At 38.2% G+C, this 23,096-nt stretch overlaps 2 protein-coding genes across 3 annotated transcripts in view; one reads left to right on the top strand and one right to left on the bottom strand.

The window, feature by feature from the left end:
- TM9SF3 (transmembrane 9 superfamily protein member 3) overlaps nucleotides 1–23,096 on the bottom strand; it is a 236,461-nt gene that overhangs the window by 139,382 nt on the left and 73,983 nt on the right. The window contains exon 9 of one of the 2 annotated variants that reach the window (XM_065218008.1): nucleotides 5,305–5,317. The exons of the other annotated variant lie outside the window; for it this stretch is intronic. The gene's annotated coding sequence lies outside the window, so the exon portion shown is untranslated. Of the gene's footprint in view, nucleotides 1–5,304; nucleotides 5,318–23,096 lie in introns of those variants that run through there. 2 annotated transcript variants of the gene reach the window in all.
- Best2 (bestrophin 2) overlaps nucleotides 1–23,096 on the top strand; it is a 76,076-nt gene that overhangs the window by 20,718 nt on the left and 32,262 nt on the right. The window contains exon 2 of the mRNA XM_065217993.1: nucleotides 15,487–16,235. Coding sequence (XP_065074065.1) covers nucleotides 16,165–16,235 — 71 coding nt within the window. The 5' untranslated portion in view covers nucleotides 15,487–16,164. The remainder of the gene's footprint in view (nucleotides 1–15,486; nucleotides 16,236–23,096) is intronic.

Genomic DNA, 23,096 nt, shown 5'->3' with positions numbered 1-23,096 from the left:
TTATTTTGAGAAAAACATTCGTGACGGTCTTCGGTGACAGTGTCTTATGAAAGAGACTGTCATATGACATTTTAGTTTGGTACTGCACTATGATAGCTTGTTTTGCAAGTGTCGGAGGCAAAGGCAGTCGATTATCACAGAAAATGTGTCAACTACTGTGACCGCTAACAATACTACACTTATCGACAGAAAAGAATAGTTGTCGTTTGGGATGTATTGAATTTTCAAGACAACAACTTTTAAAACAAAATTCATTTTACCAAATGCTTTCGTTTAAGAATGTTGGTATTTTATTCCATTTATTGGACAGATTATATCCATTACATACGATCGTTTATTGATGGGCAACATACATAAATACATACATACGTTTATTTCTTTCTTCGATTTGTCTTCGGCTTACGTGATGAATTTTGGTTAGGCTTTGAAATTATTTTGTAATTTGAACCCGTTACTGAACATGAAACCGTTTTCATAAAAACGTAGCCCACTGGTCACCAAAGCCGGTCGAACTCCAGACGAATCTAAAATCACACTACCGTTCATACTGTCAACATCGCTCTGATGAGACAACGAAACCCTACCCCAAGCTCCTCCCCTTTTTTTAGAACTAAATGAATTATCGGCTCCGTAAAGCTAACACGATTGAAACTAACAAATAAACGAGCTAGAAAAAATATAATAAAAACCGTTCCGTCGGTTGTAGGAGTTGCTGAATGCATTCCGCGAATTCCAGAAATGGATCGTGCCAAACCGAATATGGTTTCTAAATTCTTCTTTTCTTCACTGCATTGCTCTGATGTTACAAATTGGACATTCAGGATAAAATTTGAAAGCACCCATTCGTACAACTCTTTTAGTGTTTGTATAGGTGTGCCCTGCAGACTGGCTCTTGTCGCCAACCTTTTCAATGTACCACCTAATCCTTCACATGGGCCTTTACCGTGTACCGTTGCAAAAATAGTGCAACTCAGCTGGAATCCCGAAGTCAGAGTCAGAGAATTTCATCACATTGAATCGGTTTTTATACTGTGAACCAGCACCGTCAGAAAATTATATAATTTATATTAACTTTGGGAGCCGAGATTTCAGAAACTCTTACAAACTGCCTCTGGAAAGCGTGCTACGTTCAAGGACGTAAGAGATCATAATACAGTTTAAAGGAATAACCTTTCTTCGCTCCAAGAAATAGGCAGCAAATGGGTGGACGGGCTTGCAGGTTATTATAGTGAACAACTTGTACGCTGTCCTGGAACACAGACGAATAATTTTCGGAAAAGTCAGCCGCAACAAGAACTTCACCTGTGTGCAAGTTGTCCCGAGTAAACTGATAGAATTTCTTTTTTGGATTTTTTCATATGTTACATAAATTTCCCATTTGGGAAAACATGTCCCCGAACGGTTTTAAAAATTAGTTAAAAGTTATTTTAGCGATACAGTCAAGGATTAACACTCCAAGATTAATTATTGACCAGAAAGCAATAAATCAATCTAACGTGAAGCGGAGACGAACCAGCCCAGGGCTGTTGTTACCGGCTTCGATATTAATTAATAATTTATTTCCTTGACATTTTAATAGTAGTTTTCAGGCAAGTTGCAGTTAAAAAACTTTTCGATAAATACACATAGAATACTTACTGGGAGGTTCAAAATATCGATTCACCTCCATGAAGCTCAATTGATTCCAAATTAACCCATGCTGCACTAGCGCTTTGAATTTTATCTGGGAATTACAATGGGAAAACAGAACTTTTTGTTCTCATCGTCCACGACCTTCACCATATTGAATTATGGATATTTTTGCTATCTATACTTATGACAAATTTTCGCAGCAACAACTTGCATATCAATTTTACATAAATACACACAGCAAGCTTACGCATAAATCATTACATATAAGGCTAGGACGATGAGGATGAAAAGTTCACTTTTCTCATACTATTTCCCATATAAACTTGAAAAGGCTAGTGCAGTATGAGTTCGCATCCAAATGAGCTCAAATTTTGGAAGAATGCTCAGGACCTAATTTGGAATCAAATGAGCTCGGTGGAGCAAATTCGAATTTTTGAACCACCCTAATGCTTACCCGTAGAAAAATATTGCCAAAATCTAAGATGAGTTGATCAAACTTTGCATCGAATTGCTTACAACATTTTTAAGCACTGAGTGCTGAAAAGTAGTACTTTTCGAGACCAAGTTAGGAAGTAGATAATTATGTTATTCAAAACAGTGTCGAAAAGTGACACTTTCCATCCCTGAGTGCCAAAAAATGCGATTTTTCAGTAGAAAGTCCCAATTAATCTAAGAAAGACCAGTGACGTTTAAGATTACAAGCAGATAAGCTCAAATTTCGGTATCGATCGGTATTGATCCAGCCTTTTATAGTGCAACCCGTCAAATATAAATGACATTTAACGTTTTTTTAAGTAAACCACCGTGAAGGGCACTGTCACTCTCGCTTCATTTTAATTGAGCATAGTACATATGGCATAAACCGGGAAAAAACCCACATCAGCTTGAATGACATCAGACATCACGCGAAAAGAGAAATTGATGCAGAGAAGGCAAAACAGAACTGACGATCATCAAAGCTTGCACAATAGTATTATCCTAAAAAGCCCTGTGTTACACACCGCGATGATAGAGCTACCTAAAGATTGCAAAAAAAAAGCGTCATACCATCAGAATGCAATTTGCATTAATTGAGTCTGATACGGTGACTAGCAGAGTGTAGCTTTTGCACAATACTTCCCCGAACCACGATGTTTCCGATGAGTTGATAGCGGGAGGTTCCTGTCCTGGTGATGTGTACCAGCATTGCAGTTTTCCGTTTGTTATTTGCATTGCGATTACAGTGAACTCTCTACATCTCAATATTGCAGCGGGACTAATTTTGACTATAACTTGATATCGAGCTAGTGAACATCAAGTTGTGAAGAGTTGACAGTATACTGGATGTGAATTTTCTCTCATTATGAAAAACTGGACCATGTGGAACGATCAAGCTATAATTGTCTTCTAAATAACTGCATGACTGACCAATAGGCTCATTTATCATATCTCCATAAAAATAGTACATATTCTATCCAGACTTTTTGCAAACCTCGTACACGTGTCGGTAGCCCAAAGTAGTTCATAGCTCACAATGAATTTATCATTGTGTATGAACTCATTCCATCCGATTGGCAGCTGTTGCTTACCGTACCCATATTCATTAAAGCTTTACGTTCGTACGTCTGCACGCTAGCTCGCTGTATGTGCATATAAGCAAAACAATTACAAAAAAAACCCTTAGTAAACAGCGCTAAAATGTGATAATAAACAACGATGAAGGCATGTACATGTACAGTATAAATCAACAAGGAAGATAGCTCCGGTAGTAAGCCAGTCACACGATTCACAATGGACTGGTGGTACTTTTTTGTTTTTCATCTGTTACAGCTACAGAACATTGCTGGAATTCTTCGAGCTGGAGTGGATTGTTTCTGTTTGCTGAAACTTTTTTTTCGTTTAGGGTAGTTTTCCAAATGTTGCACACTTCACATTGTTTACTGTACAGCATTTATCCATGACCATGACGTTTACCGATCATGGTGACATGCTAAGCAGTGGTAAATTGCTGAATGATAAAACATGTGTTTAACGGAGCCGGTGGTGTAGTGGTAAGCGTGATTACCTCTCACCCCTGCAGGCCTGGGTTCAATCCCAGTCGGCGCCGCCGGGATGTTCTGAGGCATAACATCTCTGATCACGCCTTCCTTCGGATGGGAAGTAAAGCCGTTGGTCCCCGGTTCATGAGTTGATGGGTCGATAGGTAGGGTCCAGGTGTGGGAGCTGCCTTCCTGCCACGTCGGTAGCATTGGTGCTCAGCACGGAAAACAAGATCGACAAACCAAAAAAAAAAAAAACATGTGTTTCTGATACACAGTATTATGTTAAAAGTATGTTTGACGTTGTGCATATGACTGCAGGCGATTTCTTAATTTTTCCGCTCATAATCCTCAGGAGCATTTCCAGGCGAAATCTACCAGAAAAAAAGTAGAAGGGTCTGTACGTAGGGGCACGAACGGAAGCTTGACGTAGGACCGCTAGTGGACGGAACAAATGTGAACATTTAGTTCTTTTAATTGATCAATCATCAATTATCTTAACTCTTTCCGTTTTTTATTTGTAAGCGTATCAAATTTGTAGTATTTATTTCAAAGAGAAAGTTGATGAAGAGAATCCAAGGTACTGTCAACTTGAGTATTTTCGATTCATCTACCCGACTTTAAAAGGTGTATTTTGATTTTTTTTTTTTTGTTATTTATGAATTTTTAAGTTTTGTGCATTTTGGTATTGTATTCAATTCACCCCTCACAGGATTTCCTTCCGAATTATATGAATGGGGCGGGGCGGAAAGTATCGTTTGTGCAGAATATGTAAAAAAGGAGGGACTTCGAGAGATTGAACTCGTGAAAACTAATTTTCTCACAAATTTGATTTTATTTGCTTCCTGGGGATTTGATATACACTCAAAGCGAATTATTCTCACATCTCTCAAATTCTATATGGATTTTTAACACTTCCTACCAGCGTGTTCTGGAAAATGGTAGGACGATGATTAATCTCACCAATACATTCGGGCCTACAATTCCACAACTTCTATAGATACCAGGTTGAGCCTTGATAGCTAGCTGCTTGCAGGAACTGATGACCTTGACGAATGTCCAAATAATACTCTTAACAAATTTATGGTGGTTCTGAAAAGGATCATTTTGTAGTGATGGTTGAGTGATGCTGAGCTGAGCACGACGAGCTTTTAGAGGCAAACCATTCATAAATTTTTGTAACATACAAAAAATTCCATAATCCACATTAAATTTCATAAGTAAGCGCCGATTGAAACAATCTTTTTGACGTCACTACAAGGGTAATTGATTAAACGAAAGAAACGAATCGTGCGGAATGAAAGCCTAGGAAAATCTAATTGCACCAATATATTCAGGCCTACAATTCCACACCTTCTATAGACAGGTTGAGCCTTGATAGCTAGCTGCTTGCGGGAACTGATGACCTTGACCAATGTCCAAATAATACTCTTTAACAAATTTTTGGTGACCCTGAAAAGGACCGTTTTGTAGTGATGGTTGAGTAATTCTGAGCTGGGTGTTCAACACGGATGAGGCTGTCGAGCTGTATGTCGTTTGGAGCGAGGGTGACACGCTTGGCATAAATGACCGACCCGTAGCGACTCACGAAGAGCTACTGATTCCGATCCATAGCATAGCGGTGCAGCTTCTTCCTCCTTTGATGGTTGCTTATGTGGGCTCTGCAGCTCGCTGCTTGCAGGCAGCCTTTCGTATTTACTGGAGAACAATTTTCAACGCCACACGCCGAAAGTACTGCTACTGCTGCTACTGCTGCTACTAATTTCGACGACCGAACACCACCACACAGTGATGTGGTCGTTGGGAGCGTGTGGTTCTGAGTATGGCGATGAGTGTGCACATTATTACGCAATTCCATCCTCCCTATTCGCACGCGTCCGAGGATCGGAGGCGAATGCCACTTCGACTTGTTTCGTCTACTTACTACTCTCTGACGACTGTGCTGGGGAAGCAGCATATGCATGTAGGTAGTTGGTGGATTTTTTAGTTAATGCGACGCTTTTGGATAATGCTGGACATTTACCAGTTTTTCAATAGTTTCTTGTTGAAAATCAACATTCAAAAGCATTGTTATCGATGCGTAGCCATATTTATGATCGATTGGTGATAAAATTATTGAAATTGGACCAGGGGCAGCTGAGTTATTAACGTTCAAAATCTTTCTTAATTTGTTACATGTTCCATTTTCGGTTTTCACAAAGTGTACCCCCATATAGAAATCAAAGACGTAGTCCTACGTCAAAAGTCTAAATCTGGCACGACTCTTTCCGATCGGAATGCAACTTTCAACATGTTTTCAGCATTGGAGATTATGATTTTTTTACAGATCACGAAAAATATTTTGACTCAAGACTATTTTTCCGAAAAATTCTAACTCTAAAGCGTTTATTTTATCAACATTATGTCTGAGAAGAAGTTGTAGAAAATTGATTGGACTTTAAAGGAAACAAATAAACACTGAAAGACAATTGTTGAATTTTTGAAAATCTATCTGATTTTTTATCATATTAAAATGAATTTCTTTCTTTCTGTCTGTCTGACCCTTGTAGACTCGGAAACTATCGAACCGATCGGCTTGAAAAATTTGTATGCAGGGATATTTGGGGCAGGGAAAGGTTCTTATGATGGTTCAAGACCCCTCCCCCCTCTTTAAGGGGGGGCTTCAATACAAATGGAACGGAAATTTCTGCATAACTCGATAACTAATCAACACAGCAAAAAAATAATTTTGATATCACATCAAAGTGGATGCACTACAATCATGTTTTTTTTAATTGACGCATAAACTCAAGCTAATATTGAGTTCCGAGCAAGGCCGGGCACACTCAGCTAGTAAAAATATAAATAAAATGTGTATTATCTTCATTCCAACGTACGATTTTTATCATTTTTTTTTTCAGCGATGACCTTATGTCATAAGACAATTTATAAAGGTTTATCCAAGATGGAGCAGCTAAAAATGAAAAAGTTCCTATTCATGATTTTTTTCAAATTTGATTAATTAGAATGAATAAGAATAATTGAATATGATTTTTTAGAAAAGAGTAAATCCAAATGATCCTGGTGACCAACATCTTAAACGTAGCCGTTTTTGAGATATAGTTAAAAATGATGTTTAGAAAATTGGTATGTTCTCGGTAATAAACCCTTTTCATAAGTCAAGATAGAGCTGGAATTAGGGCGTAACAGCTTTTGTAAACAATGACTTCTTTCGATGATGTCTTGAAAGTTAATGCTCGGCCCACGCAAATCAACAATACCATCAGGTAGAGTAAGACTTCCCCTACCCGAAGGTAATGTTGGTTTGCGTGAACGTGCCTTGAATTCCTAGAAATCATCGAGAGAAGTCACTGTTTATAAAAGCTGTTCCGCCCTGATTTCAGTTCTATCTAAAAGTTTTTCGTGATTCTCCATGTCGAAGATGTTCATAACGTGGGGCTTTAGGTAGTGATGAAAACGTCGCTAGAACTATTCCACAGCCGCAGTCAGTTTATGAGCAAAAAGAGGGACGCACATTTTTGCCTGTGGACTTGAAGACATACTTCAAGTCCCCGCGTACATCGTACGGGTTAGGCAAAATGTACGTCTATCTTTAAAAACTGTCGCATTAATGGCCCTTCGCTCATTTTCAACTTCTATTCAATTTTCATACTGCCGTACTCTAACGGAACTATCCACCTACCCTCTTCTAAAGATCATTCTCTAGCTAATAAATCATCACACTAAAGCTTCATGTTAGCATTTCCAACCAACTCTGAAAATCGTTAACTTCGCGTATGAAGTAACATAAAAACACTTTGAATATAAAATAATGGTAATTATGAACTGTTTGAAGCGATTTAGTACTTCCGAAGTGATTCCAAACATTCCTGCAATAATTCAGTATATTCCGAAGTTATTTCAACTTTTTTTTTTTAAAGCTTTATTAAATAGATTTTTAGCCTTAGGCTAGTTCATCTCTCGTTATTTCAACATTTCTGAAGTGATTCAGTGCATTCCAAATGATTCAATTATTTTCGACGTGATTCCGATCTTGCGCAAATTATTACAGACTTTTTGGAATGATTCAGTACTTTCCTAAGTGAATGCGAAATTTTCTAAAGTGATTCAATGCTATCCGAAGGGATTCCGAGCTTTTCTGAAGTGATTCAGTACTTTCTGAAGTGATTTCAAACTTTCTTAGAGTGATTCAGTTCATTCCGGAAGAGATTACAATCTTTCTAGTATGATTCAGTACTTTCCGGAGTGATTCAAAACTTTTCTGACATGTAAATTTTCTTACGGGGTGTGAGAGTTCATTGAAGCATGTTGCCGAAGACCAATGTAAGCAACATATATATTAAATTGTACTTCTTAATTGTTGTTCCTGAAATTTGTGCTTCTGGACCACTTTGCAGTGGTGCTCAGCTGACGGCATATGGCGGGCCATATTGATAATTTCTACGTCAATAAAAAAAAAACGGCCAAGGGTGACAAGCAAACAAGAGTTTCAAAAAATTGACGTTTGAATTTTTTTACAAAAGCAGATACGTCTCTTTGAAAATGTAACAGAGATATGGCGTGGATTTTCTCAGGGATAAACATGCGACGATAAGAAGAACGGATGAAACAAATTTAGCTGTCGATCCGTACATCTTCCAAAAAATAATGAAAATGTTCTCGGCTCATGTAGTCACTAGCTGTGTTAGAAATCCGTACTCAAGATCAACGACTGCTGATAAAGTTGCTATATTTTGCACATTCATCCATTGATAAGCTAATTGAGTATAAAATGATTTCCAAAGCTAATCACGTTTCATCCAATTAATATTCCGTAATAACCTGAAGCCGCTACCGATTTCTACAACCGTTGCATCTTCCAATAAATTTCATAATTTTTATGCATTCGGTGGCGGTCGGCAAAATCGGCCACCGTGCCACGAAAACGAAATGAAAGTGATTCCACGTTGAAAGTTTCGTTGTTGGGTTAGGCCATAGCATCACCAGAGCCACCCGACGACAGACGACAACGTAATGCCGTCGTTTTTTTTTTAAATCATTGGACATGACCATTTTTAAATATAACATTTTCATACCTCTTCGTCGAGAGACTCGCTGTCGCTTGTGCGTGCATCAACTGCTTCAACAGATACTTTTTAACTGCAGCGGCAAATGGGCGATCGTAAAATAGTACCATCATCTTGAAGAGAAGTAGAGGTTAGTACTCGCAACGCATAGTGCAACACTATGGTCATGGTGACTGTGAACCGAATGTAGGTACCTACGGCTGCCACAAAGCAGTAAGGCTAATGACAGACAAGCGATGCACAAGTGTACTGACCGACATTCAGCTGTAAAATTTATTATATCTGCGAATAGGGTATTTTTTGTGCGGGATTCTCCTCAATGCCACAGGCTTCCTTCGCAGGGGGTTGGAAAATACAGTGCCCGGCTGACAACACATGCTGCAGCAGGGTGTGAGAGCTCAAGACGTGAATCAGATAGAAGTCAGTCGGATAGCATTGCTAGTACGATCTTCATTGAAGATGTACTGTAAGGTTCATCAGCTTTGGAGGTTGACTTATGGTGGATACTCAAGAACGCTTTACCACACTGACGACGACGATCTTGACCTCGTCGCAGCTCGAGCTCAACAGCGAGTAATCACCGGTAAGGTGCGTCGTCGTTATGTGCTTGTTTGATGGTGGCACGTGAGCTTCTCCAATCAATCAAGAGTCGGTGGCGGCGATGGTGAGTGCGACTGTAGATATTCGACACGGTACGTCAATCGTTTAATTAAACCAAAAGCGACCTAATCTCGCGATGATGGGTGTTTAATTGTTCGGCGCTCTTGAGTACATTTGGAGTGAGTTAAAATTTGCGTTTGCGCTGCTGATTCGTTCACATGCTTGCTGAATGATCGGGTGAAGGCTGAGTGAATTCTTAATTGAACGCAGGTAACTATTTACACTGGGGTGATGCAAATCAAAAAGCAGTAAAATTCTAACATAAATTGAAATTTAATGGGCTTCCGGGTGACGTATTGCAAATCAATTTTGTTGTTTAGTAGGCATTTAAAAGTAAGTGATAATTTTCTGGTTTCGTTCATGATGTGGTCGTATTTTCTACGAGTAAACAAAATAAACATTTGAAGTTGTGCTATTAAGAATTGCGTTGGGCTCATACTGAATGAGCTAAGGAAGGCCTTGAGATATTATAAGTTAAATCTGGAAGTCATATTAGATATCTTACTAGTTAAGTTCAGAGGCCCTATGAGTATACTTCAGAAAGTTTACGGGTTAACTTCAGAAGTGCAACAGGTTTGGCTCATAATGTACTTCTTCTGTAACCTCAGGATTTATACATCAAGATTTCTGAACATGACTTGCTTCAAAATATTATTATATTTGTCTAATAAGCACCAGGATTTCTTACAAGCTCGGAGGTCTTACGTATCAAAAGGTACACAAGTATACTGGTTATAGCCTAAAAGGCTTGCGGATTTGACTTATAAGGTCCATTAAGTTAATTTGTATGATTTGAATGCTAAAAAGACCAAAAGAACTCCAGAGCTCAATCATGACATCTGTAAAGATGATCCATCAAATGTCAGGATTGGAACCATAAGGCTATGGAAGCTGATGCAAAAGGCCTGCCCAGACAACCAAAATGCATGTGGGTAATTCCAGCTCAAGTGTATACAAAGTTGTGGTCAATGTCACCGATAGCGGCGCCGTGGTGTAGTGGTAAGCGTGACTGGCTAACACTCCAAAGGGCCTGGGTTCAATCCCAGTCGGCGCCGTCGGGATTTTCTGAGGCATAAAATCTCTGATCCATCGGAAATGAAGTAAAGCCGCTGATGGGTCGATAGTGTGGGTCCAGGTGTGGGAGCTGTCTCACTGACGGCGGGAGCATTGGTACTCAGTACGAAAAACAAGATCGGCGGAAAACAAATCAAGGAAAATCACATAATCACATCACTTTTAGTGATGGCTATGCTTCCACCTCGTTTGTCTGCACAGAGTAGACAGTGACAGTAGTGTGAAAATCCACCGATATTAACATGGATACATTGATCCACAATCGGTGAAATGCCCTGAGAGCTGGGCGTGTTTGGATCGTTGGTGGTGTCCTCCCGCACCATTACTGCGTCACTGGAGTTTGAACGTTCCTCCGGGGAACTGAACGAGCTGCAGCACAACAACATCTTTGGATTTCTTAGAATTTCAGTATCACGCTGCTCTAGGTCTATGCGAGCCTACGAGAGCAGCTCCTTCAATTGTCTGATCTGGCACTGAGCCCGCTGGGTCGGGGTAAGGTAGTCCTCAACCACCGATATTAATTATAGGCAAATCACCCACAACGTAGCTAATAAATGATCGACTGCTTGCAGCAGCTTGAATCCAAAATGACCTTCCACCAACTGTTAGGAAATGTGCTTGAAATGTCATGACCTACCTAGTTATTATCCATCTCATAAGTAGCAAATGACGATCGATAGAATTATTTATATCATCGTTTTGAATGAATTGCGTTAAGGGGCTGAACCAATACCAAATGCCTTTCGATTAAAGATGACTATCATTCTACAGAGAGCATTACGCATTCCAACTGAAGGCCCTATTACTTCTCATTACAATGTTGATCCTGCATTCTAGAGGAAAATCATTGGCTCACTACTTGACTAGCCTATTGGTCCCAAGCAAATCGATTAACGTACCCCATTCTTGTCGAAATTCTAGTACTACACTATGTTTGTTTTAATTCTCAATGAAAGTTTGGCGTTCAGGGATTTCCTATGTTTCGAGGGGTTCGGGGATTTCCTATGTTTCGAGGGTGAATCGATTAGCTTGGGACCGAAGAGAGTACCAGAGCTGAGCCAAAAAGTTCAGCACGTTTCTTCAGGACCGGATATATTACGAACAGGGCCGTCTTAACCACGCTTTGGGCACTGGTCTATTTTTTATTGCGGGCCCTCTATGAATTGAATCTATTTTATTTGAAATAAAAATAGGTACTTGCGGCAAACCATTTTTGTTCATTATTTTTTTCCTAGCCCGCTTTTAATTTAACACACATTTAAACTAAATAAACTAAATCTGTTCACATACTTGCCAATTTGTTAATAGAAGTGTTATATTAATTTTCATCAATATTTCCTACCCAATATGCTTGATCAATCACCAATTAATATGGTTTCCCAAGTAACAATTTGATGCTTAACAAGTGTTGTTCAATCGATTTTAATTCAGCCTTAATTTGAATAATTGTTGTACATAGACCACGTTAACCTTTGTTCAGCTTTTAAACATCTAAATCTGGTGATTTTAATCAGCCGAAAGCTTAACAGTCATATAAATTATAAGCTTTTTAAGGCATTTAATTACAGTCTTTTCCAACCCTTGTTCAGCCTGTATCTATTTAGAAAAAAAATAATAGAAGACCGCTTCATATCTTATATATTTTTATGGGACTGCAGCAAGGTGCTGATTTAATGGATGTACATATTTGTATTGTTATTATAAGTCTAAAAATTACCTTTGCATTTCGGGATTCGAACCGGCAGTCGTTGATTCACAGGCATCAATCATACCTACTGGACCACTCAAGCATATGTGTGGCAAAAGGTATGATCATTAACTTGAAACACGTCAAATTTAAGTTGAATTACAGCAACCGGAAGAGTATTATACAGCAATGCAGAATTGTAAACAACAATTGACGACAGTAAAATATTCCTCTCATTTTCAAGTGTAGTGAACACAATGTGGACACAAGTGCCCGATTTATTTCGATGTTCATGTGGAAGCTATTTAAGTGCGATAATTGAGTTTTTATTTGGAATGCTGTTTGAAAATTCAGTGCAATATAGCAAGAAATACAAATGTTAATACTTCCTACGTCGTCACAGTCCACTTCTACCAGCAGCTATTCCTAAAAAGCTCCTCTACCTTGTATCTACTTCAGCCACTGCTTGGGATTAGAAAGGTAGGCAGTGAATTTAGTAGAGCTAAAATGCCGGAAATGCAACGAGCTATCAAAATATTTGTAGTGCATTGCTGATTTGTGGAGTAGTGTTAAGCTAAATTAAGGCTTATTCAATCTTTAGATCAGCTAACTTATTGAGGTTGAATTATGGGGATACAATTAGCTTCATACACTACTAATCAACTATATATTCAGTTTGATGTTAATCAGGTTTGTACACCTTAAATCAACCAATAATCAGCCTTTGTTCTTACTGTTCAGCTTGAATTGTTACTTGGGTTGTAGCATCCCTCAATTCGGTTTTTACTCATTGTAATCTATCTTGAGCAGTTGGAGGTCATCATGGAAATAAATATCTAGAGGATTATTTCCACATTTGGAAGAACCAATTTCCAAATAGCAATTTTGGTTTTATCACAGCCTTGTTGCCCATGATTTGGACATAGAATGCTTTAAATAGTAGATAAAACTTGCAATACTACTAGAGTTCAGTCAATATGCCAATAATTAGTTCTGGCTTACTAAAAACAATTTAGATGACTTACTAGTCATAGTAGTGCATTGGAAAAACACACACTTAGTTCAACAATTCACCGAACGTAAACATTATAGAAATCAGTTCAATGCACATCACAATCTTCACCAACGTGAGTGAGTGAAACCTCCAATATCGTTTAACTCTATTATAGTCCCCTTAACACTCTTGGGTCATTCGTGACTTGTACAGGGATGAGATTTGAACTCGTGACTTTGACGTGAGAAGTATGGATGTTTACCACTACACTAGGGCCGTCCCTCCTAAGGACCACTAATTGAGGTCCATTTTATGCCTGCAGTACTTGTGGTACCAGAAAATTCCTTAATGCACTCAAACAGATTAGAGGGATTTCTAAAGAAGGTTCGGTTTATTTAGCTGAATTCAGAAATGCTCGTGTTGTGATGAAGATATTAAGAAAATACAGTTACCCTGCAATGCCATGTGCAGATGTGAGGTACGTGCCACTTCCAGAAAATTCACTATTGATTACGAAAGCGCCCCATCTTACAATGCAACAAGCTGTTGAATCGCTGATTGGCTTTACGACCTGAGCAAAGCTTATTTTTCCCCCTCTCGAATGCCGCTATTTTAATTGGTTGTGAAATTTTTCCCGACACAATGCGGCAACCCTCTGCCAAAACACAACTACTGAGTGAGCTCAGCTGGCTTGAACTCTAGTTCTAGCGGCCGTTAAAGGTGCAAGGGCATCCCGTACCCGTGTTTAAACAAAAGTCGATTTCTACAGACATGTGTTCGTCGAAAAACGTCTGCTCCGCATTGTAGTTCATACCTAGTTACATATAAACGGTACGAACTTACCTTTGGTGTTTGTTCATATGAGTCTATAGGCTGCACGAGACATCAATCAGCGTTACTTTTCCCATCGTTAGAAGCAATAGAGCGAAACAAGAAGGGAAGGAAGAAGGTTAGGTGGAAATTTTCCAATAATCGGGAGAACATTCCAGTTAGTGCGCAAGGGTGATGATTTGCATGAAAATGAACCCACTGGAACTTGCATGGTGATCATGACGTGTGAATATCCAAAGCCGAGGTAAACAAACCGGGTTCGTGTTCAATTCCAAATCCATTACACTTTTTGTTTGTTAACGTTATGGAGGATTCTTTGTTTCGCCGCGCGCAACTGCTGACGGCATGGTCAAGCAAGGCAAGTACGATTCATGACTGGGTGATGAGATCCCCCTCGCAGCATCACTTTCATGGCCGTCTTTGAGGTTGGGAAGATGTTTATCAGAGGACGTGCGGTATTATTCAAATGTCTTGAAATGAAAAAGATAATGACCATAAATAATAGACACCCCCCTGTTTCCTTGAAAGTGATCATGGGAGTTCATTATGAATGAGTAACTGGCCGTCGGGCGGGATGGTGTCACGTTTCTGGTTGAGATTTTAATGAATAATTAGCAGATATGATAGTGAGGTAAATCATATTCCAAGCATGATGATCATGCTAATTAGAATTTAAGAGTCTTTTGTGAGTTTTACGTGCTGTTTTTATTAGCAATTTGACAAGTGTCTGGGCCTGACGTATTTCTTATAATAAGATGTTTAATTTTTCAACTGTTGAAAACAGATGACATTTAATAAGTAGTAGTAAGTCACGGGCAATACCCTCAACAGATGGCGGTAATAGTAGTAGTAAAGTTTTCTCGATTTTCAGGAAAAACTTTTTGAATATGAGGAGAGTCGAGAGTGTTCACTCAGTCTATAAGGGGCTGTCCATAAACTACGTAGACAGTTTAGGGGGGTGGGGGTTGGCAATTATCCACGGCCCATACAAATTTTAATAATTTTGTATGGACAATTGTCTACGCAGGGGGAGGGGGGGGGTCAAGAATCCCAAAAAATTGTCTACGTAGTTTATGAACAGGCCCTAAGTATTAGTATAGTTTTCGTCGATTTTCCTTATACTCGAGCAGATTTTTGAAGAAAAGCTAGGGAAGTTGTACTCAGTTTATGCGTAATCTACGTTTATGAGAATTTCAGTGAAAAACCATTCAATTTTGAGTCGAACTCATCAGCTGTGGCATGCAAGAGATTTGACTTTGCGCGCCACAGGCTGATACCAACTAAGAAATAAATAAATATACCATTAAATGCGTGTTGGATTAACAACATGTGAGAGATATGTCTGTTTGTATGTGGTATTCTCCTTTGGGCATATATTGATTGAGTTGAAAAATTTGATAACCTACCTAACTAAGTACTGAAGAAGATCAGTTTACAGATTTACTATTGCGAATCATCTTGAAATTCCTTTGTCATTCAATTTAAAATCGATCACTAACGTACACAATGTTTCCCTCTTTGCAGATTCAGCTACCATTCTTCCTCATGTGTCATCACCTCTCAAGCCACCTCTTGGTAGTCTAGGAGAAGCCTAATCATCCAAAATTTTCCATACAAAATTTGCAAGTGTTTCTACATGGAATTGTAAGCGGCGAAAAAATCATTCCACTGCATCAAAGTGCAAAATTCGCCGGTTAAACTGAACCAAAAAACAAGTTTAGCCAAAAAGGTGAAGAAATATTAAATCACTAATCATCCGAGAAGCAGCGGCAGCAGCATCGCCGAGATGTGAAAAAGAAACGTGCCATCACAATGAAGCAATTCAACATCACCAAACAGCAGTGTCGTGTCATGCAAAACCGATGATCGTCGCCATCGTCGTCGTTGTCGCGTAGTGTTGAAGTGAAATTTTCAAGTTTGCTAAAAATAAATATTCAAAGCCATTGGAAGTTGAAACAGCGAATTCGATTGTGTCTTTATAGTTGCCACACAGGTTTGAATGAAGAAAGGAAGAGTGGGGGCCTTCGAAGTGAAAGAGAAATAAGCACGCGTGTCGGTAGAGAAGAGTGCCATCACCATTATTGGAATGGTAGTCGGGAGTGCCCAAATGTTAATAGATGTGTAAGGTTCGAAGTGTGAAGTGCAATTGCTTGTCTATTTAGCCGATGAAATAATCATCGCTGGAGCAGCGGTAGCGTCAAAATGACCATTTCATATTCAGCCGAGGTGCCCAATGGCAGCAATTTCGGATGTTTTTGGCGTATTCTGTGGAAGTGAGTATATGACCATCAACCATTTATAGATTAGCCCTGGTAACGTAATAAACCTGCCCCAAGGCATCCGTTGAACCAATCGATCGGCTTGGGTGAAGGTTTGAACGCCTACACTGCCATTATACGCATAACTGTCCCATGGTCTATGCAATCCTTATGGACCGTGGGACTCTTATGCGTATTACGGCAGTACATTCCACAGCTGTTTAAACAGTGCGATCAAATACCCATTATTTTCAACGAAGCGGATACGTTTATGTCAATACTTTCATCTGACAACACTGGCACGTGCAATCCTTCGCGTCAGTACCCATGGGTGCGCGCGGTATTGCCTAGACGACATTAAAATACTAATTAAGCAATTTATTTCAATATCAACTGACAGCTTGACTGGTCATCGGGGTGAGTGCAGACGGGAAGGGATGAGAGGCTATTTGATACAGATTATACGCCGGCTGGAACGCATTTTACATTGTAATGTGACACCAATCGATCAACCAATGCTGGACAAGTTTCCACTCGGCAACGTCGGATGTGGAGACGTGTGAAAAAGATAATGACATACAAACACGTCACGATCCCCACACGGATAAACTTGATTAGTGGTTGTTCATTTCTGTTGATGATTTATTGTTGTATAACAGAATCTTACACGTGAACTATCCATCAAGAAACTAGAAACAATTTTTGAGCTGGAAATTTTGCCTTCAAATGCATCTTCTTCTTCCTGGCTTTGACACTCTTATGCGAGCTTTCGCCTGCTCCCAAGTTAGTGAAGCACTTTCACAGTTCATATGAGCAAAATTACGCTGAATGCATACTACATTAGAAAATATCTGTCTTCATCTAGATTAAATCTGCGCCTTAAATGTTAAATTGATGTCTTAAAAAAATCCGCTTTTAAATGCTTTATAGAAAAATGAGATGCATCCATCAGTCCCTCATCCCTGGCAACATTGCTAGTTTTATCGAGGTTTTAAAGCATTCCACAAGTCTAAATCATTGTCTACAGAACCCTCATAAAACCATAAATGTTATTTGTGATGCGTTCCTATGACGACAGATACCTACAACTTCAAATTCATTAAAACATTTTTGAGTGCATGTTTAAAATGAACGCTCTTAAAGATAAAGCAATACTGCTCCGCCCCTAGTGATAAAAACAAACATTTGAAAAGAGTGGAGTCGAAAAACAAATATTTGAAAAAAGAATAATAAAAACAAACATTTGAAAAGAGAAGTTCAGATTGCATGAGAAATTCAAAAATATGTAAGGTTATGATCAGGCATGGCAAATCATTTACATTAATTTTGTGTATTCATTTACATTCATTTGCCTCTAACTTTTGTCATCTACAGAATTCCGTAAAATTATGTATGAAGCTTTTGTAGGTTTTGATATTAACTACAACTTTTGTAAATAACTCTAATCTATATATCAACCTATGATGAAAGAGAGTGAACAGAACTATTTTTCAGTGAATGTAAATTACATTCACTGAAAAATAATAACAAGTTCTGCCCGCTATGTAAGAACTTTATAGTTGTTGCCAAAATTTCAGTTTTAAGTTTAAAGATCTTTAAGAAAAATACGTGAGCTTCGGGACAGTTCTGAAAATGTCAAGACAGTTCCATAAATATCAAGAAAATAGCGAGAATTTTACGACAATTTCATTAATTTCAGCAGAACATTGGGAAAGTCCAAAAAGATCCGAAAATTAAAGTACAGTTCATAAAACTTCAGGGAAGCTTAGAGAACTGAAGAACAATTTCGGAAACTTCACATAAATGCCAAGAAGTTCACAGAAGTCCTGTACACTTCAGGGAGGAATAAAGATCTTTTGGAAAATTTCTTATCAGCATCAGTAAATAAGTGAACTTTAAGATAGATTAGAGATCTTCAGGGCAATCCTATTAGCTTCACATGTTGTTAATCTCTTCTGTATTGAGTATTAGTAAAAATCTTGAGGATTTCATATAGAACGGCCTGTGGTCCCTCTTACCCCGCCGGGCGTTCTTACCACGCCGTCCCCTACTTTATGTCCATGGAAGTCAAGATCATTTCCAAACCCAAAGAAGTTCTTGAGCGGATCAGGAATTGAACACGCCACCTCCACCTTGGTAACACTGTACCATTACTGACTAGGCTATCTTTTTATTTGGCCTATGCCTATTTTTTTTTTAAATAAGTCACAGTACGAAAATGACTCATTTAATCGACATGACGTATGATACAAAGTTTTAGGAAACTGGGTTGCCTTTTCAGAAAAAAAAAACTATACTCGATCCATGGCCACACGTCGCCAGCCTCGTAGTCTGCGAAGGGTCCGCAGGTCACCTTCTACTTGGTCGATCCACCTTGCCCGCTGCGCGCCGCTTCTTCTTGTTCCTGTTGGGTCGCTTTCGAGAACCATTTTCACGCTCAATTTTTGCAATGTGGGTGATGGATGGTTCTCCCAGCAGCTGGTGCAATTCGTGGTTCATTCGGCTCCTCCACGTTCCGTCATCCATCTGCACTCCACCGTAGATGGTACGCAACCGTTCGTAAACACCAAGGGGTTGGTCCTCCACGAGCATAGTCCATGTCTCGTGGCCGTAGAGGACCACAGATCTAATCAGAGTATTATAGATAGTAAACTGCGTGCGACGGCGAATTTTATTCGACCTGAGCGTCCTCCAGAGTCCAAAGTAGGCACAATTCCCTGCCACAATGCGTCTTTGAATTTCTCTGCTGGTATCATTTTCGGCGGTCACCAACGGCTTTACTTCCCTTCCGAAAGTAGACCTGACCGGAGATTTTTATGCCTCAGAAAAATTCTACCGACCTCGGCTGGGATTGAACCCAAACCCACTGGGGTGAGAAAGCAGTCACGCTTACCACTACACCGGCGCCGGCTTATTGACTATTGTATAGTAAGCGGATTTGAAATCGATGAACAAATGATGTGCAATTGGTGGCAGGTGTCGCCATAAAATTTGGGATAATACCTTTTTGTAAATTGGGCATACGACATAGCATTTTTAAACTTAGAAAAAAATCCTAAATTTTACTAATACCTAGTATTTGTTTTACGTTTTTGATAAATTTTGAAGTTCCCATTTCAGAAAAGTTCGCATTTTTGATAAGCTTACATATAAAAAGCTTAACAAAAGTGCAAACTTTTCTGAAATGGGAATTTCAAAATTTATCAAAAACGTAAAACATATAGGGTATACGTCCCTAACCTCGGTCTAATATGCAGCCATAGATTACGTTTTTAATCATAACTCATCAATTAATTTACCTGCAAACGATATTCTACTGCTAAATGGTATGCTTAGATATGCTTATCATGTCGTTTGCTATCAGGAACCGCAAAAAGTTGAAAAACTTACTTTTTTTAAGACAAAAACTCACCAGGGAAATGTATGTAATATCGGTCTATTGTCCCCAAATTGGGTCTATTTATGGATGCAACTTCGTCCTATCCTGTTTGATTCTCAAAAAAAACGCTCTTGGTAACGTTTTCTTATGTATTTTTTTTTATCACTATCACTGTTAACTTAATACTCTTCATTCCTCAAAACATTTCTTAGAGAAAATTTTACGAAAACTACATTAAATCACTCAAGTTAAAAATTAAAAATTAAAAATTTCGCTTATCGTCTTTCGACCGCAGAATATCTAAATCAAAACATTGTGATGTTCATTATACAGATTTGGCAGAAAAAATCTCCCTTCCTGTTCGTTCCTTATCATCCAAATGCAAACCACATTGTTGACGTTACTCTTATTGCTATATGCTGTCAAATGAATTTCATGGGCCAAAGTTAGGAACATAGAAAAGAAATGTGTCCCTAAAGTTGGGTCCATGATTTACTTGTGAAAACGTTGTTAAACAATTAAAATAAACATAAAATATTCAAACAGTAACTGTGAGTTTTACGTCTAGTGTGTATTATCAGGTAATTCCATTCAATAAATGCCATAATCAGGCCATTTGATGATCGTCAGTGCAACCTTCCCATCTTAACCTTAGAAGTCATGGCGGCTAAAAACTCCGAACAGAGTGATATTCTCAACCAGTTTTATTACTTACGAGAGCTGAAAATGTATTGAAATGTTGTGATATAAATTGATTTGTGTGTGGTACACATTTATCAATCATCAGTGATCAATATTTTCCTTATTTTTTGTGTAATATTCCTTAATTAATTATTTATTTGCGTGATAGGCCGAATGAAAGGACTAGACCCACATTACATACCGTAACCCTACTAGGTATTAGTAAAATTTAGGATTTTTTTCTTCACGCAATATTTAACGGGTGTTCAATAAAAAATGAGAATTTTTTCAGTCATATAGCTAGTAAAAAAAATTCAACGAATTCAGTATTTTTTATTAAATATTCTTCAAAAAAAACGTCAATAAATATTGGAGAAGAGGACCTGATCAGCCGTACGACGGAAATAAGTCACGATGCTCTCACAAGAGCGCTGGACGGTATTGAAATCATTCTCATTTTTTATTGAACAACCGTTATGAAGTTTGTGCATAGGAACCGGTTTCCTGGATTAAATAATATGTTTTCTGCATAAATTTTAATAAAAAAAAAATATATAGGGGAAAAGTTCAAAATTTGTTCTAATAGTTGATGTTCTATGATTTTGCTCCTTTTTGAAAAGCTCATTGTATCAATTTTTGAAAAGGAATCATTTTTAATAAACATAAGTTTAAAAATCCTAAAAATGTACTTTTTTGATATTAAACGGTTTTTTTTTAAGAAAATTTGTGATTATTTGCATTTTTTTTTCTGAAAAAGCAATCCAGTTACCTACAACTTTGTTCCAGATATCATTTCGATTAGATGAGCCGTTTTCGTGCAATGATTTATTGAAAAATATCGGATAGGCTTTTTTAAAAATTCCGGCACAAACTTGGTTTATTGCCCCTATCGTCGGGTGGCGTGGATTTGCTTCCCTACCCGAGCAGGAGGCAATAACTTATAAATACCAAATTCAGGTATGATAAAAGCATAACCACCCAATTAACCAGAAGATCTGATAAAAGGCTATTTGTGGCTTAAGCAGCTTGGTTGAAGGTGGTCTATAGAATTCTAAACAGCCTCATTTTTAAGTCGTTATAAGAACTTGAAAGTTCCGATACCATAGTTGAAGAGTATTCTAAGCAGCTTGTGGTGGAACTTGTACGGAGTTTTTTAGAAAATAAATTAAAAAAGGTTTTTTGTCCTCTACACTAATTCTATATTTAGTTCGCACTTTTATGAATGTAATTTCTAAAGGCAGGTATTAATGTGTATTGATTTATCAGCATTAGTAGTATAATTGGAGCTGTTTGAATAATTAAGCCCAGTCCTTATGCGTGAGGGCCCAAGAACGAACCGCTACGCCATCTGAGATATATTAAAGTGAGCTGTTTTCCCACCTACTGTTGGAGTTTTCAGTGCCAGCTGACTGCCTTGAATACGAGACATAACACCTTGATGAATTTTACATTGGTGTTTGCCCGCACTGTATTCCAACAAACTTGTGGCGCAGTGGTTAGCGTTCGTAGATTGCATGCCAAATACACGGGTGCGAATACAGGAATTTTCTTTTTAATGTTTGGATGGAATATTGATGCACCGCAAAACTAAAAAAATAAATATGATTTAATTGAGCCACTGATCATTTCAAATTTACGTACATTAATTTTTTTTATCCTAAAAAATACTTGTGCGGATTGCTTCAAGTGGGCTACGACGGACCTTTTTAGAAACATTCAAGTTACTAAAAAGTTCCACAGGGAACTTTTAAGGTACTTTAAAGTTGTTAAGAAGTTCCGCATAGAACTTTTAAGATACTTTAAAGTTGCTAAGAAGTTCCACTGGGAACTTTGTTGTGGCCATGTTTTCAGCTTTACTTGAAGTTCCTAAGAAGTGCTTAGAGATGCTTTGTGGAACTTTTTTTTAACTTCAAAAGCCTGAAGTTCCTCGTGTGCTTTCTATAGCTTCTAAAGTAGCCAGAAAGTTGAATTGAAACTTTATATGCACTTTATGGAACTTGAAAGTGGGTTTTATCGTTGAATACAGAACTTTTTGTTGCTTTCGAAGAAAGTACTGTCGGTACTTTATTTGAACTTTATGGAAGTTGAAAGTTCTGTCGAAACTTTATTTAAACTTTATTGAACTTTAAAGTTCTGTTGGAACTTTAATTGAACTTTATGGAACTTGAAAGTTCTGTCAGATCTTTATTCGAACTTTATGGAACTTGAAGGTTCTGTGGGATTTTTTTTAACCTTATTGAACTTGGAAGTGAGTTTTATCGTTGAATGCGGAACTTTTGGTTTATTGGACAGGTAACCTGAATTTGGTATTGACGAGCCTGAAATAAGAGGTAAAATACCTAAAATAATACCCAAAAAGCATTCTACGCATAATGAGCTAATAAATAATTGTGTTATTATAATAACTGATGGATCCTCAACGATTTTTTTTATGCCAGAGTACCATAATTTGTTATTTAAAAGGTCAAGCTGAAGATTGCATTAGGTCCTAAGTAACATTGACAGATTCTCTTCGTCGACTTTCTCTTTGTATCCCCACGGCCATGTAAAGACATTCCCAGGTATTTTCAGCACACAGATCGATAAAAGAAGCTTTTATCTAGCATCTAATACGACAAACACAACAATAAACGGTTATGTCTTAACTTCTCATTCGCATTTCAAGCTTATTGCTTAGTGCATATTAGCTTTTTGCATGCTCTCAACTTAGTGTTCTAAATTCACTTCCACAGTTATTAATTGAGAGCTTTCGATGCCAATACCAATGTATGAATTAGTATATTGTGTAGCAAGCACAATGATACTCTATATGCACA

This window comes from Ochlerotatus camptorhynchus, unplaced genomic scaffold (assembly GCF_037179485.1).
Source record: "Ochlerotatus camptorhynchus isolate MF236.1 unplaced genomic scaffold, CSIRO-AGI_Acam_v1.1 ptg000082l, whole genome shotgun sequence".
Classification (NCBI taxonomy): Eukaryota; Metazoa; Arthropoda; class Insecta; order Diptera; family Culicidae; genus Ochlerotatus; species Ochlerotatus camptorhynchus.
This window is presented reverse-complemented; position numbering and strand designations above follow the sequence as displayed.